Raw genomic sequence first — 12852 nt, forward strand, 5'->3', positions numbered from 1 at the left:
ATTCCGGGATTAAAAACAAAGAATACACAGATCTAATGGCATCAATAGTTCTATTAGTGTTCTTGTCCAATAAAGAAAACAGAAAAACACACAAATACTGATTTAAGGGAGATGGAAAGAAATACAGACAAGAGTTCAAACAATTACTGACAGCAATGCAATGGCTTTGTTAGGAAAACAGGCACAGCAAAGCACATATGACTTTGCCACAAAGGTGTTCTACAAAAAGAAACAAAACTGAAGTTCCAAAATTTATGCCAGCAGCACCTCCGTTACTAGTGTCATACTGGAAAGAAAAACAACTTAAAGTAGCACTGTGCAAGCAGAACTTTTTATAGAATTAAATCCAAAGTACACAAGAAGTGGCAGCAATGGCTCCATCAATAAATTTGTCTAGAAAAAAGAATTCCTAAACCAAAATTAGTACCTAAAGTAATGGCAGAAGTAGCTCAACAAATTACATTATCCAGGAAAAAGACACAGCTAAACACAGAATCATGGAATACTTTCTACAAAAAATAAAAATAAAACAGGATATAAAAGTTATTGGCAGTTCTATGCTCAGTATAGCCATTTGGTAGAAGAGTAGACAGGAAGGAAAGATTACCAAAACAAAACAAAATAAAATCACTGGTTCAGAATGACTTTTTATGAAAAGAAATGCATACAAGCAGAGTTAAAAAAAAACAAAAAAACAACCTTTATGCCCATCAACAACCTGTCTAAGAAAGGGACCCCCGAGGGTGTGTCTTCATGTGAGAATGTACTCAATACTAAAAAAATATATATAATCAGGAAGGAAAATGTAAATTAAGAACCATTTTAAAATGTTTAACATGAATTAGGATATCTAAACATTGGTTTTCATGTAAATGCTAACAGAGGTCTCCTATTTTCCTTTATAAAGGGAATCCTTTCCTCACCCTTACATATTTACCTTCCTGAAAACTTTAAAAAGTACATAAAATCACCACGCTAATTGATTCCTTTATATCTTCACTATCTGAATGCTATAAGCATGTAGCTGCGTGAGCAGGCAATAGCTTTTATACAGAATTTATTTGCTTCAGCAGCAGAATATATTCAGAGTATTTGTCAGCATGAAAGGTCAATTGTTATCGTCAGATATTATGCGAGAAAGCACAAAGGTAACAGATGACAACCACGGCAGCATTATGGCACCTTAAGCTGATACCATTTTGGAAACACGCCAGAGCCTGATATAATAAATTACTCATTGTGTTACATACATTTTGTTTAAATACTAGGAAGGGTTTGGGTTTGTAAAGCAATAGAAGAAGTTAATAAATCCTGTAGATTCAGGTGGATCCAATCTAAAAATGTTGCCATTGTTTTTCTTTTCTTTTTGTACTATAATTTAAATTCATATTCTAAAACTTTATTGCATAAACTGAAGAGTATTTGCACAAAACAATAAAAAAAAAAAACAGTAGCTAAGAATCATAACGTTGGAGATGTACAGGCTGAAAGATAATGTTATTTAAAATGAATATCCCCAAGCAGCAAGGCGTGAACGGAGGTTGCAACACAAAAAAACTCAAGAGCGATGGGCGTTAATAGATATTTGCTTTAGTGTTTCACAGCTATTATAGAGGTCTGTGTGCGGGGACGTGTGTGTGCGTGTTTGAGAGAGAGAGACTGCAATAACTGCAAACATGTAAAGGGAGGGAAAAAAGGCAAAAACTGACAGCTGAGGAATATAAAAAAGAAATATAATCAGCAATTTAAATATCACATAAAAATGAGACAGAAAACAGCCCAAAAGCTGGGTTTTCAAACAGTTGTCAGAGATGGTATCTGCTTTATTGTGCAGATTTGCTAATGCCTGGAATCAGCTTTCTAAAATAATTTCAGCCACTGTTTAAGTGGCAGTTAGCTGTAAAAATGCTGTTTTTATGTTTCTGCATTCATCCTGACAAAGCAAAGCTTTATCAAATTTGAAAGTTACACAGTCCTTTAAATCTAAGCAATGCTATGGTAGTACTGACAATCAATGCAGAAATGTGTCTGTTCTTAAACTGCACCGCAGCTCAGCTTAAACGATAAGAAAGTGGAATATTTCTTTGAAGTTTCCTGAAAAAAATAAAAAAAATTACTGAATGATGATGTTTCAGACATAGAAAATCCAAGAAACAAGTGTTGAAACTTTTATTTATTTTGTCAGGGCCAATTTTTGTGACTTGCTAATGCAACATAAATTGTTTTTTAGAAATGAATAGCCTACCTTTTCATAAACTCTGTAAAAGTACCAGCATACAATGCTTTACGAAAGTATCAATAGTATTCAAAGTTTTTAATTAAAAGTTTTTAATCGCTTCACCACCTCAAACTTCAATGTAGTTTGTTGATTTATTTTATGTGATAAACCTACACAAAATAACGTAAACTGTGCACTGTAACAAAGACAATGCATAAGTTATAAAAGTAGGCAATGTTTTCATCTAAACCATTCCATTGTTACTCCAGCTGTTTGTTTTAGGTAGCGTTCTAGTGTTTGGATTGATGCCCATTATATGCAGGTGGACTCTGTTCATTAAGTGACCTCTACAGGCAGCTGGACTGGATCTTATTTTGGGGTATCCGAGTAAAGGGTAAAGAATGTGTAACACTTAGAAATGATTTAGATATGAATCGATATTTATGGTTATAGGTTGACAAAACTTAAAATACTCAAATAGCAGAGATATTTTTGAAATGCATATTACATTGTTACTAAACCCTTTCATTTATGATCCCTTTGGGATGTTCAGTCATTAACTAATTAAAGCAACTGTTAAAAGTAAGGTTAAGGTAAAAGCCCTAATATAGTCATTAAAAGTTCACACCACAAAAGGTTTAACAACAGATAAAACTACCAAACTTCGCTGAAAATCTTGAAACATTACAAATTATCAGCAGACAAAGCTCAGTGCTGCAATGGAGATATTTGGTTAACACTCTAATTGCATGTTTCTGTTGCATTAATTGTCCCTCCCACCTGGTAAAGCCAAGGGCCAGTTGTTATTACCACAAGAAACGCGTTTAGCAAGCAACCACTTTGAGTTAAGATGATTTCAGTTACAGTAATTAGCTGAGCAATAGCGGACATGATGTGGGTGGACAGCCCATCTGCTGGTTTCCAAGGAGAAGATGTTTGTTGTGTTAGCATTTAGATGATATTCCATTACCCTTTCCACCAATCAAACTCAAGTGCTTTTAGAGAAATCAGGAGTGTAACCTCACCAGTTCAATCACTGAAGCATCCAACTTTGTGCAGTTTAAGCTTTCAAATAAAGAAAAACTGCTTCACTGCAATTGAAATGTGTTATTTCAAGTGAACTCTATAAACATTTACAAAGAGATAACTTGTCCAAGGTTTGTTGGCTCTTTATATACCAATATCTTACATCTACATTGTTGCTAGGTTAACCCTAAAGGTTGAATACCTTTCTATTAATCTGACTTTCAACTTTATGGAAAGTAATGTCATGTTAAATTTTCAGACTTTTTCTGACTACAATTTCTACATGTTTATCGCATTCTAGACTCTTTAGTAGAAAATATACATTTCCAACCTCAATATTTATTTTATTTCTTACTATACAATAAAAAACATTTTGCTTCATGTGATATTTTAAATAGACTTATTTTTAAAACCATTTTTAGTTCAACCTGTACTTAAATATGTCGGTTTTAAATTATATGTCTGTCCAATTGTGGTTTGGTAAAATCATATGAGTTACAGCTCTGTTCAGTGAAAGTGTTTTTCCTGTCTTTTAGTTATTGTGTAAAACATATTCACTGCAAATGACTGTCTTGACCTAGGTGGGAACACAAAAACTGACCAAAAACATATTAGATCTTGAGAACTAGATCTAACATGGTCTTCTAATTTATATCATACCTGCATGAAAGTCAACCCCCACAGCAAACAGGGTTCCTGTGATGGGCATGAGGGCTTCACTGTTGTCATTCGGGTCTAATGCAATTCCACGGATTCCCTCATGGATGGAATACAGTAAAAATGAGTCAACACCTAAAGAATGACAGAAATACCTGTTACAAACCTTTATCAGCTATCACATATATTTAAACATACCTAATAATTTCTAAGCTTTGATGTGGGTATCACTAACACACTTTAATGCAATCTTACCTTGAAAGTGATGTGTACCTTAAAGCATTTCTTACCTTCACAGGATGTACGATCGCTGCGTAGATGATATCCAACAGTGCAGGAACAACTGCGGGTGTTCTCTGAGGTTGGGAAGCAGAGCTGCGAGCATCCTCCATTGTTCACTTGGCATGAATTTCTTCCTGAATGAAAAGCATAACCAGCAAATGCAAACAGTAAGATATTATAGATGGATACTTGCATATAATATGTATATAATTTTGTGCCTTCTTACCTTTATGGCCCTCCCTGTCGTACACTTTCATATGGACAACACCACTTGTCTTGTTTCTCAGAATCAAAAAGTTCCGTCCATCTCTTTTGGTGACTGTCCCCAGCTGTGCTGATTCATCATCAGCCCACCACAGTTTGCCACCTGTAAACATAAACCTCATTTGCTGATTTCTGTTGTTTGTGTAAGTCAGTTTCCTCAATAGTGTTGCTAGTAATCCATGGAGTTGCTTCTGGTAGAACCATATACAAATAAATTAAAAACATGTACATGGCTTTATTTATGCTTTTTTTTTTATTAGTATCACATTAGAGCTTTCTTAAATAACTTAGATTGTGTCTGTAAGATGTTCATTCAAATCTACAAAAGCACATTTTGGTTAAAAATAACATTTTAAAGGAAGCTTAGAGGAAGCAAGAACATAATATCAGAATTCATCAATTATTCAAAGTGCAAGTGTTAAGTTTCATCTTGCACTAAAATTCCAAATGGATACAGCTTTCATGTCAGAAAGCCATTTAATAATTGATGTATTCTCTGAGCTGATATAAGATTAATGTATAGTATATTCTGTCCCCTGCTATGTTCACTTGCTAGCTGCTGATGACGTGCATTTTTCAGTTGCTTTGAATCATACTCCCATTGATATTCAGTTTCTTCTACAGCAGCTTTTCTCGAACCTCAACAAAAAAACGGAGTGGGCAAGACAGTGATGTCCAACCCATGTCAACAGATAGATGCCTCTGGCACCGGTTCAACTGAGAACATGCACTTGCAGATGTTATGCGTCATAATGTTTTAACATCTCTACTCTCACTGGTTGCCTCTCTGTGACAGAAAACAAAGCCCCCTGGGCCTAAGTATCTCAGCCACCAGGAGCTTTGGTGATAAGTGTGTCTCTAAAAAACACACACACACCCACCCCAGCCCTCTGACCCTCAGCATACCGAGTCCATCAATGAGTTCTACCTTTTTCCTCAGGACAATTCTGACCTGACATGAATGTTCAAAATAAAGCAGAAAGTGCCGAAGAGTTTAATGTCTCTTTCTCACTGTATGTTGGACCTTAAGCACTACATAGTATCCTGGCGATGGAGAAAATATGAATGCTTCTGCAAAGGAGTGAAAGTGTGGAGAAAAAAATATGCCTAAAAAATTATGTCTTGGGCTGTGCTGTGGTGGCGCAGCGGGTTAGCACGCCCCACGTTTGGAGGCCTTAGTCCTCAATGCGGACGTCGCGGGTTCGACTCCTGGTCCCGATGACCTTTGCCGCATGTCTTCCCCTCTACTCACCCTCCTTCCTGTCTGCCTACTGTCGAAAAAATACGAGCCACTAGCGCCGCAAAAACTCTTCGGAGAAAAAAAAAAAAAAAATTATGTCTTTATGGGTGGGCAAATTCAAAAAGTTTTTTTTAAAAAAGAAAAGAGTCATATTACAATAAAGAAATCTAAATCAGATACAAAAACCAACCCTGGATTATGAACCTGTCACAACTCTTCTGTGGAGACCTTGAGAAGGCGCAGAAGAACTACACAGCTAAGCAGTGGCAGCAACCATTCAGTAAATGACTCCTTTCTTTAATGCAGTGTGATTTAAAAGAACATTTCATTTTATGTTTTTCTCTAATTCAACCAAGCCAAGCAGCACTCTTTGGGCCATAACTGAGTGCAGTGGAATATCCTTCAGGATTTTTGTTGCGACCAAATTAAAATGAAGAACATTTCTGTAGTTGACACTTTAAATTCTATAGAGATTAGGATAATTTCTTTCCTGTTTAGACTATCCAATCAGGCATTCTTTTAAAGTCCCACACTTTTTGATTTATCACAAAAACAGAAAAGCAGACAAACACAGAAGCACTCAGAGGAGCAATTCCTCATTGCACTGAGTGCTTGAGTGTGAATGCTAACCTTAAAATCAAATGTAGGCCGCATTTCCAAAAATCAGTCAAGTGCACATGAAGAAGAGTGACAGTCTACATGCAGTTTACAAAACATTACGCCCCAGAGGGCATGCTGGCTGAGATTAGCTTTGCACCTTGTGTTAATTTGATGCCACAGGGACCACTGGCTAGATGTGATTGCTCGCTTGTGGCACATCATATTCAATTTCCACTTCAACGGCTTGTTTGATCAAAGACAAGCCAAGGCTGATGGATCACTCACACCTTCAAAATGGAAGCCCTCAAGGCAATTCAATTATTACAGAGCCTAAAGACCTGCATGGGTTGACCTTGTGTTTCCAGTAGTTCTGTAATTACACCATTTGGCAACCAGCGGTAGACAACATCAAGGTGTGTTTGCAGAGTGAAACAAAAACCCTCCATTAGGACTGAATATTTGACCCTACTTTATCACTACTCCATATTGGGGGTTTCTTTTACTGGTTGAATTTGTGCACCACTTCCCCCTTTATGTGTGTATCAAATATCAGTAAATCAGAGTTCTGAATTAACCATTTTTTAAAAAAAGGCCACCTGCTGAATGAACCTTTATTAAAGCACTGACACGATTCATAATGATAGGTCTGCTCAGTGTGCATCACTTTAGTCACCGCTGAGGACACAATAGTCTCTGTGATGACACATTATCGGTGAGTCAAAGCTAGAACTATAGAAGGAGTCCTTTGATGATTACAATGAAGGGGACTCTTCCTGACCAACTGCAGAGGAGCATGATGCCTAATTGTTCAGTGAAAGTAAAATGATAAATGGTTTTCCTATTTTTTTTTATATAAATAAAAATCTGAGAAGTGTGAGACATATTCAGCCCCCATGAATCAATTATTTTCAGAATCACAGATGCATTGCACTTAAAACTGCAAATCTCTTTGGATATGTTTTTGCCACCTCTTGACAATTTTGCTCATTCATATTCTAGCCTACTCAGGCCAGGTGGGATGCATCTGTGAACATCAATTTTCAAGTCTTGTCACAGATTCTTTATCGACTGAGTCTGGGCTTTGACTGGAACATTCTAATACACGAATGTGCTTCGATCTAAATCTCATTGCAGCTCTGACTGTAAATTTAGGCTCAAAGTTCTGTTATCCCAATCTGAAGTCTTTTGTAGCTTCTAAAAGGGTTTCTTCCAGGACTGCCCTCTATTTAGCTCTACCTATTTCCCTGTGAACTGTGTTGTCAGTTATGTGAAGTTTAAGTTTTTTAATGGAATATCTTTTCCATTGAACAGTGTTGCGTGAGATATTCAGTTTAGGACATTGTTTTATAATATAACCCTACTTTAAAGTTCCATATTCCTGGTTTATTTTTATCTTTCTTTCCTTAACAAACTTTGGTTTGTTAAGGAAATTGAAGAAAGGAAGCTGAATCCATGACCATATTACACTTGAACAAACATGAATAACCATGTATGCATTTTCTTCTACTTTCCAAGTATGTGTTACTTTGTGTTCTTTGATAACATGAAACCCCACATGTTGCCCCAATTTTGTGGTTGTACTGTGACTAATTGTGAAAAAAATACACAGTGTGAATACTTTTGTAAGGCATTATTGATATGTAAATATAATAAGAGTGTTCCTTTTTTGTCCAGTTCATCTGATTTCAGCTGGACTAACCAGCAGGCAGTTAGATAGCATTTCTGAATTCAGCTGAAAAGGTTGTATTTCTGCATGTCCCTGATCTGTTGGACATCTTTGGCCTAAACGCAGGGGTCTCAAACTCCAGTCCTCGAGGGCCGCAGTCCCGCAACTTTTAGATGTGCCTCTGCTGCACCACACCTGAATAGAATAATTATGTCATTAGTGAGGCTGGGAGAACTGATCTACGCAAGGAGGAGGCAATTAAGCCATTTCATTCCAGTGTTTTTTACCTGTGGCACATCTAAAAACTGTAGGACAGCGGCCCTCAAGGACTGGAGTTTGAGACCCCTGGCCTAAAGTCTTGTATCCATCTGGCATCCATGATAGCCAGCTCCTGTTCTGGCCAAAGTGGTAGGGACTATCACCACCCATTAGCCAGTACAGCAACCGGCAACTATAGATCCAAGGACTCAACAGTTATAATGACATTTCTGAGAAAGGACTCACATTGTTTTGGTAAGGCACTGCACTGCTTAAAATCAAAAGAAGTGACAGGACTTTGCCACTCAATCTCTTTTAAGTACAAAAATAATATTTCATCAAAAGTTTTCTCTCATTACATATTATGAAATAATAAATAAATCACTAAGTTATTTGATACTTTTTATGACAACGACATTAATGGAAAGCAGAATATGTATAAATTATCTGTGCATCGGAAATTTGTGAAACCTTAACATCTATTCTGGCTGAGAGAATCCAGTTATCCAATCCTAAGACTACTTCCAAAGCTTTTAAATGTGGTTAAATAAAAATTAAATGTGAAATCTTCTGTATCTTCTTCATGCTGGTGAAAGTAAAACCCAGTAAAATGATTTTTTTTCCCCCTCAAAAATATTAAAACACAGTCCAGTGCTGATTCTAAGACTATTTAGTTTTCCCTAACATAGGTAAAATTAGTCATTAATTGTGATTGATGGAGACCCGCGGACATCATTTCAGTGTTTTGCTGTACCTGCTTCTGTGAGGAAGCCACGCCATTAGTCTCTGTCACCTCATATTCTCGCTCAGATTTGTGAAATGCAATAATGAAGTCTCGAAGGTCCTTCGCCCTCAAGTCTTAGCTGTAAAGAATACTTATGAAAATGAACCTACAGATCTGTTTTCGTTTTGTTTTGTTTTTTTATTGGAGGTTGCTACCAGCTAATCAAGAGGAAAAATTCAGTTCTGCCACGGCTGTTATTCTGTAACACAGTAATTAATGCAGTCTGCACATACTGACAGTTACCCTCCATACAGGAAGCAAGGGCCTGTCAAGATTAATAGCATACATCGGCAAAGCACAAAGCATCAGCCTGACAACAGTCTTTTATTATTTACAGATGGATCGACAGACAGACAGATATGTGGACAGGCACATTGCGTGTGTAAATGACTTCTACATTGCTGAAATCTTGAGAATTGGGATGTCTCCCGACGAGATGAGATTTCATTTAGCTTGCCAAGACATGCTGTATGACATGCTGAGAAGGTCAGAAGTCTACAAACATAGAGTGCATCCAAAGAAACTGTTGCCATGTCGAAAATTACACTTGGTTAGATGCATCTGAGTGTAAAATTGAATTATCTCAGCCGTGTTGTAAGTGTTCATTTCAATGAGCCCTTGACTTTGAGGTCTTGTTTTTCTTGTGTAAGCGCAATCTGTCTAAACTTTGTAGGCTCTTAAAAGGTCTAAATGGTAATGCAATTCTCTGGACAACTCAGTTACCTTTGTGTACAGTTGTAATTTATGTTGGCTTAAGTAACACAAACTCATCTTCAAAGCAAAAGATCGAGAGGAAAGCGTGTTGTAGGATTCAAGAGAAATCATTTCATACTGTCTTCAAGAAGTAGGCTACAGAACGCAGCAACAAGAGATTTTGTTCCACAAACTGAAAAGTGGTATTTCCTCAAAAAAGTCTTAAAAAACCAGTAAAATTTTTTGCAACCACTATTTTAGCCTTTTGTTCAAAATTAAGACTGTATTTGGGAAACTATACAGAGAACCTCCTCATTGTTTGCCATACTATTCTTAACTGCATATTTTAAACATTTTTGAAGACTTTAATCATAGTATGAAGATTAATGGCACATGTTATTCTTAATGAGGTCAAGGTTTTAGGCAACAGTTAGTAAGCTAAGAGTGGTTTTATGTTAAGCCGCTAATTGGAGACATGCAACCCCATCAGATAATATCACCTCGTTATACCATGTAAATCTATAAAGAATAACATAGCATTAAGGAATAGTATTCTCCAGAACAAACTCAAGAAAAATGTTAGTACATTTACTGGATGAATGTAACTTTAAGCTTATGCATCAAAATTAAAATGATAAGTGCCATAAATAATATTACCAAATCTTTAAACACTTATGATAATGATTTCTTTTCCTCTATGAATAATTGTTTTTCTGTATTATAACAGACTTCAAACACAATATGTCTGACTCTTTAAATTGATCAATCTATAACCTCACCACTTTGACTTCTTAAAAATTGCAGAGTGGGATTTGATCTGAGAAACATGCTGATCAGCCGAATCTGATGCAGATCATAAATGCTGACATTATACTTGTATTTAAAGCCCTGAATGCATCTAAAGAGGCTGCATGATGATAAGAACACAGAGCTCGGCCCCGTGGGTATTTTCCCTCAGACAGGAAAATCACATAAAGCCCGTCACAAATGTCATGTGCATATTGCTGAGATGAATCCTATAAGTTGTAAGCAAACACCCTTGGTTCCTTAATCCCAGTGGCACAATTTCAAAAACACACATGGCTCTGATTTTGTTGGATCGATAAGCATGATGTGAAAGGACAAACTGATCCATTATTATGGTTTATGGTTGCGCATTTATTACGGAACTATGATCTCAAAGGGACTGCGATCATCTCGAACTAATCTGCTGAAATCCTGTATTAATACATGAGAATTAAACACTTTTAAATTATGGTCTATTACCACTATGCCCGCTTTCAATAGTTTAGATGGAAACCCCTACATCAGAACATTTACTGCTATGACAAAAATATAAATACATAAAGATCCTGGAGTAAAGGAGATGTTATAAACCCTTTAATAAAATCTAAAGTACAGTTCAACAAAGAAGTATTCAAATCCATGTCAGATTGATATTTACATCATTTTTTTTTTTTTTTTAACATGCAAACTTGCTTTGTTTATGAATTGAAGTACTTTTCATGTTTTGGAGTGGCCCAGCCAGAGTCCTGACTTTGATCAGAATGTGTGGACCTACATATTAAAGGAATGGCAAGGAGACTTTTTTAAAAATAAAAAACACCTATGTAGGGCGCAAACTTTGTTAACTTTATCACCCGAACAGCAGAGCCGCCTCTCTGGGAGGATTTACAGTGAGGGAACAGGATTCGACGAGCATTCCCCAACCAAAAAGGTATACGGCTTGAGACCGCTCTCTTCATGTCACTTCAGCAGGAGAGCCGAAGTGACATGAATGTAAAATAATTTTTTTAATTTTTTTTATTTTACATTCTGTTGTTCCTATGTACCTGGTTAGAAACATGTAAAATGCTGGCAAATAATTCTAGAAATGTTTGAATTACACTATATTAAAGACAATTCTTTTCATAGATTGATGGAAAAGGTAAAAACATATTCTATCAACCTATTATTAGCAAAAAATAATAATAACAAACTTTTTTTTGTCAAAGTTGATGGTCCTTTTACATTTAATTTATTATCTTTTGAAAGAGAGTTGTCTAATTTGCTGCAAAATAGAAAAAGAACATTTTTGGTTGAATGAAACTAAATTTAAGTCGACTATCGGTATGAATATTCATGAATAAAACTGCAAAAATGCAGTGATAATTCTAGTTACTATACACATTTCTCAATACTGTTGAGAAATGTTTCATATTGTGTACATGTCAGATAAATTAGTCTTTAACCATATTTTTAATCATGTATGTTAATTAAATGTTTATTAGAATGAAAACGTCCAACACTATTCTGGAAAATATGATACAGCATTGTTTCTGAGAAAAGAGTATCTGAGAAAAAGAGCTTGTTAATTTTAATTGTTATCTGTCTTCTGTCACATTTTTTTCATGAATGTTTGGACTGAATTTAGCTTTAATCCTTTATCTGTGAAAATGTGCATTTTAACATTACTGCTGCCCAGAGACATTTGATGTTGGACTAAATAGACAATGTCAGGAAGAACTATTGTACAACAACATGAAAGATACATCATTTAGGACTGGTACATTTAAGCTGATTCTAATATATTCATCAATTGATGGATGGTGTGACACATTGGATTTAGCAATGATAGCAAGAATCAACATGTAATTAACACCCCCCACCTTTTCATTATAAAAGGAGAGAGAAAATCTATCATCAATCACTGCTGTGATACATTTTAATTATCTAGTGCTTGGGCGAGTTCACACAAAGTGAAGCACAATTGTTGCTAGGACTCCCTAAGCGACTCTAGTCTACCCACTTATCCAGTTAAACATTTAATCTGTTCATACCTTTTGAATAATCCTCTGTGGCAATCTGATAGACTTGTGACGAGATTCACTCACCCATTACGGCCAGAGCTGTGCCTTTGGCTAGCACCCTCTTTAGAGTCTCCAGCACTTCCAGTCCACCGCCGTCCAGATTGCACCTGTTGATTGTGCCATTGGCCGAGCTTATCCAGTACAGCTTGTTGGCAGTGAAGTCTATTGAGAGACCTGGGAGACGTATAGGTGGAGAGAGCAAACCAAGTGTCAATCAGTGCACTACAAATTGCCGAGATATAGGAATGGACATCACAAAGCAGATATTCATTGTGCCAAAAGGAAAATGATAACTGATAAACATTAATTTTTTAA

General features: G+C 36.2%; 1 protein-coding gene across 5 annotated transcripts in view; it reads right to left on the reverse strand.

The window, feature by feature from the left end:
- Nucleotides 1-12852, reverse strand: part of lrp1bb (low density lipoprotein receptor-related protein 1Bb) — a 311011-nt gene that overhangs the window by 97989 nt on the left and 200170 nt on the right. For all 5 annotated transcript variants that reach the window (XM_028023582.1, XM_028023580.1, XM_028023579.1 and 2 more), the window contains 4 exons: nucleotides 12562-12711; nucleotides 4410-4550; nucleotides 4192-4317; nucleotides 3905-4036 (listed from right to left, as the gene is read on the reverse strand). In XM_028023582.1, the coding sequence (XP_027879383.1) occupies nucleotides 3905-4036; nucleotides 4192-4317; nucleotides 4410-4550; nucleotides 12562-12711 (549 nt within the window). The remainder of the gene's footprint in view (nucleotides 1-3904; nucleotides 4037-4191; nucleotides 4318-4409; nucleotides 4551-12561; nucleotides 12712-12852) is intronic.

The sequence above is a fragment of the Xiphophorus couchianus genome, chromosome 7 (genome assembly GCF_001444195.1).
Source record: "Xiphophorus couchianus chromosome 7, X_couchianus-1.0, whole genome shotgun sequence".
Classification (NCBI taxonomy): domain Eukaryota; kingdom Metazoa; phylum Chordata; class Actinopteri; order Cyprinodontiformes; family Poeciliidae; genus Xiphophorus; species Xiphophorus couchianus.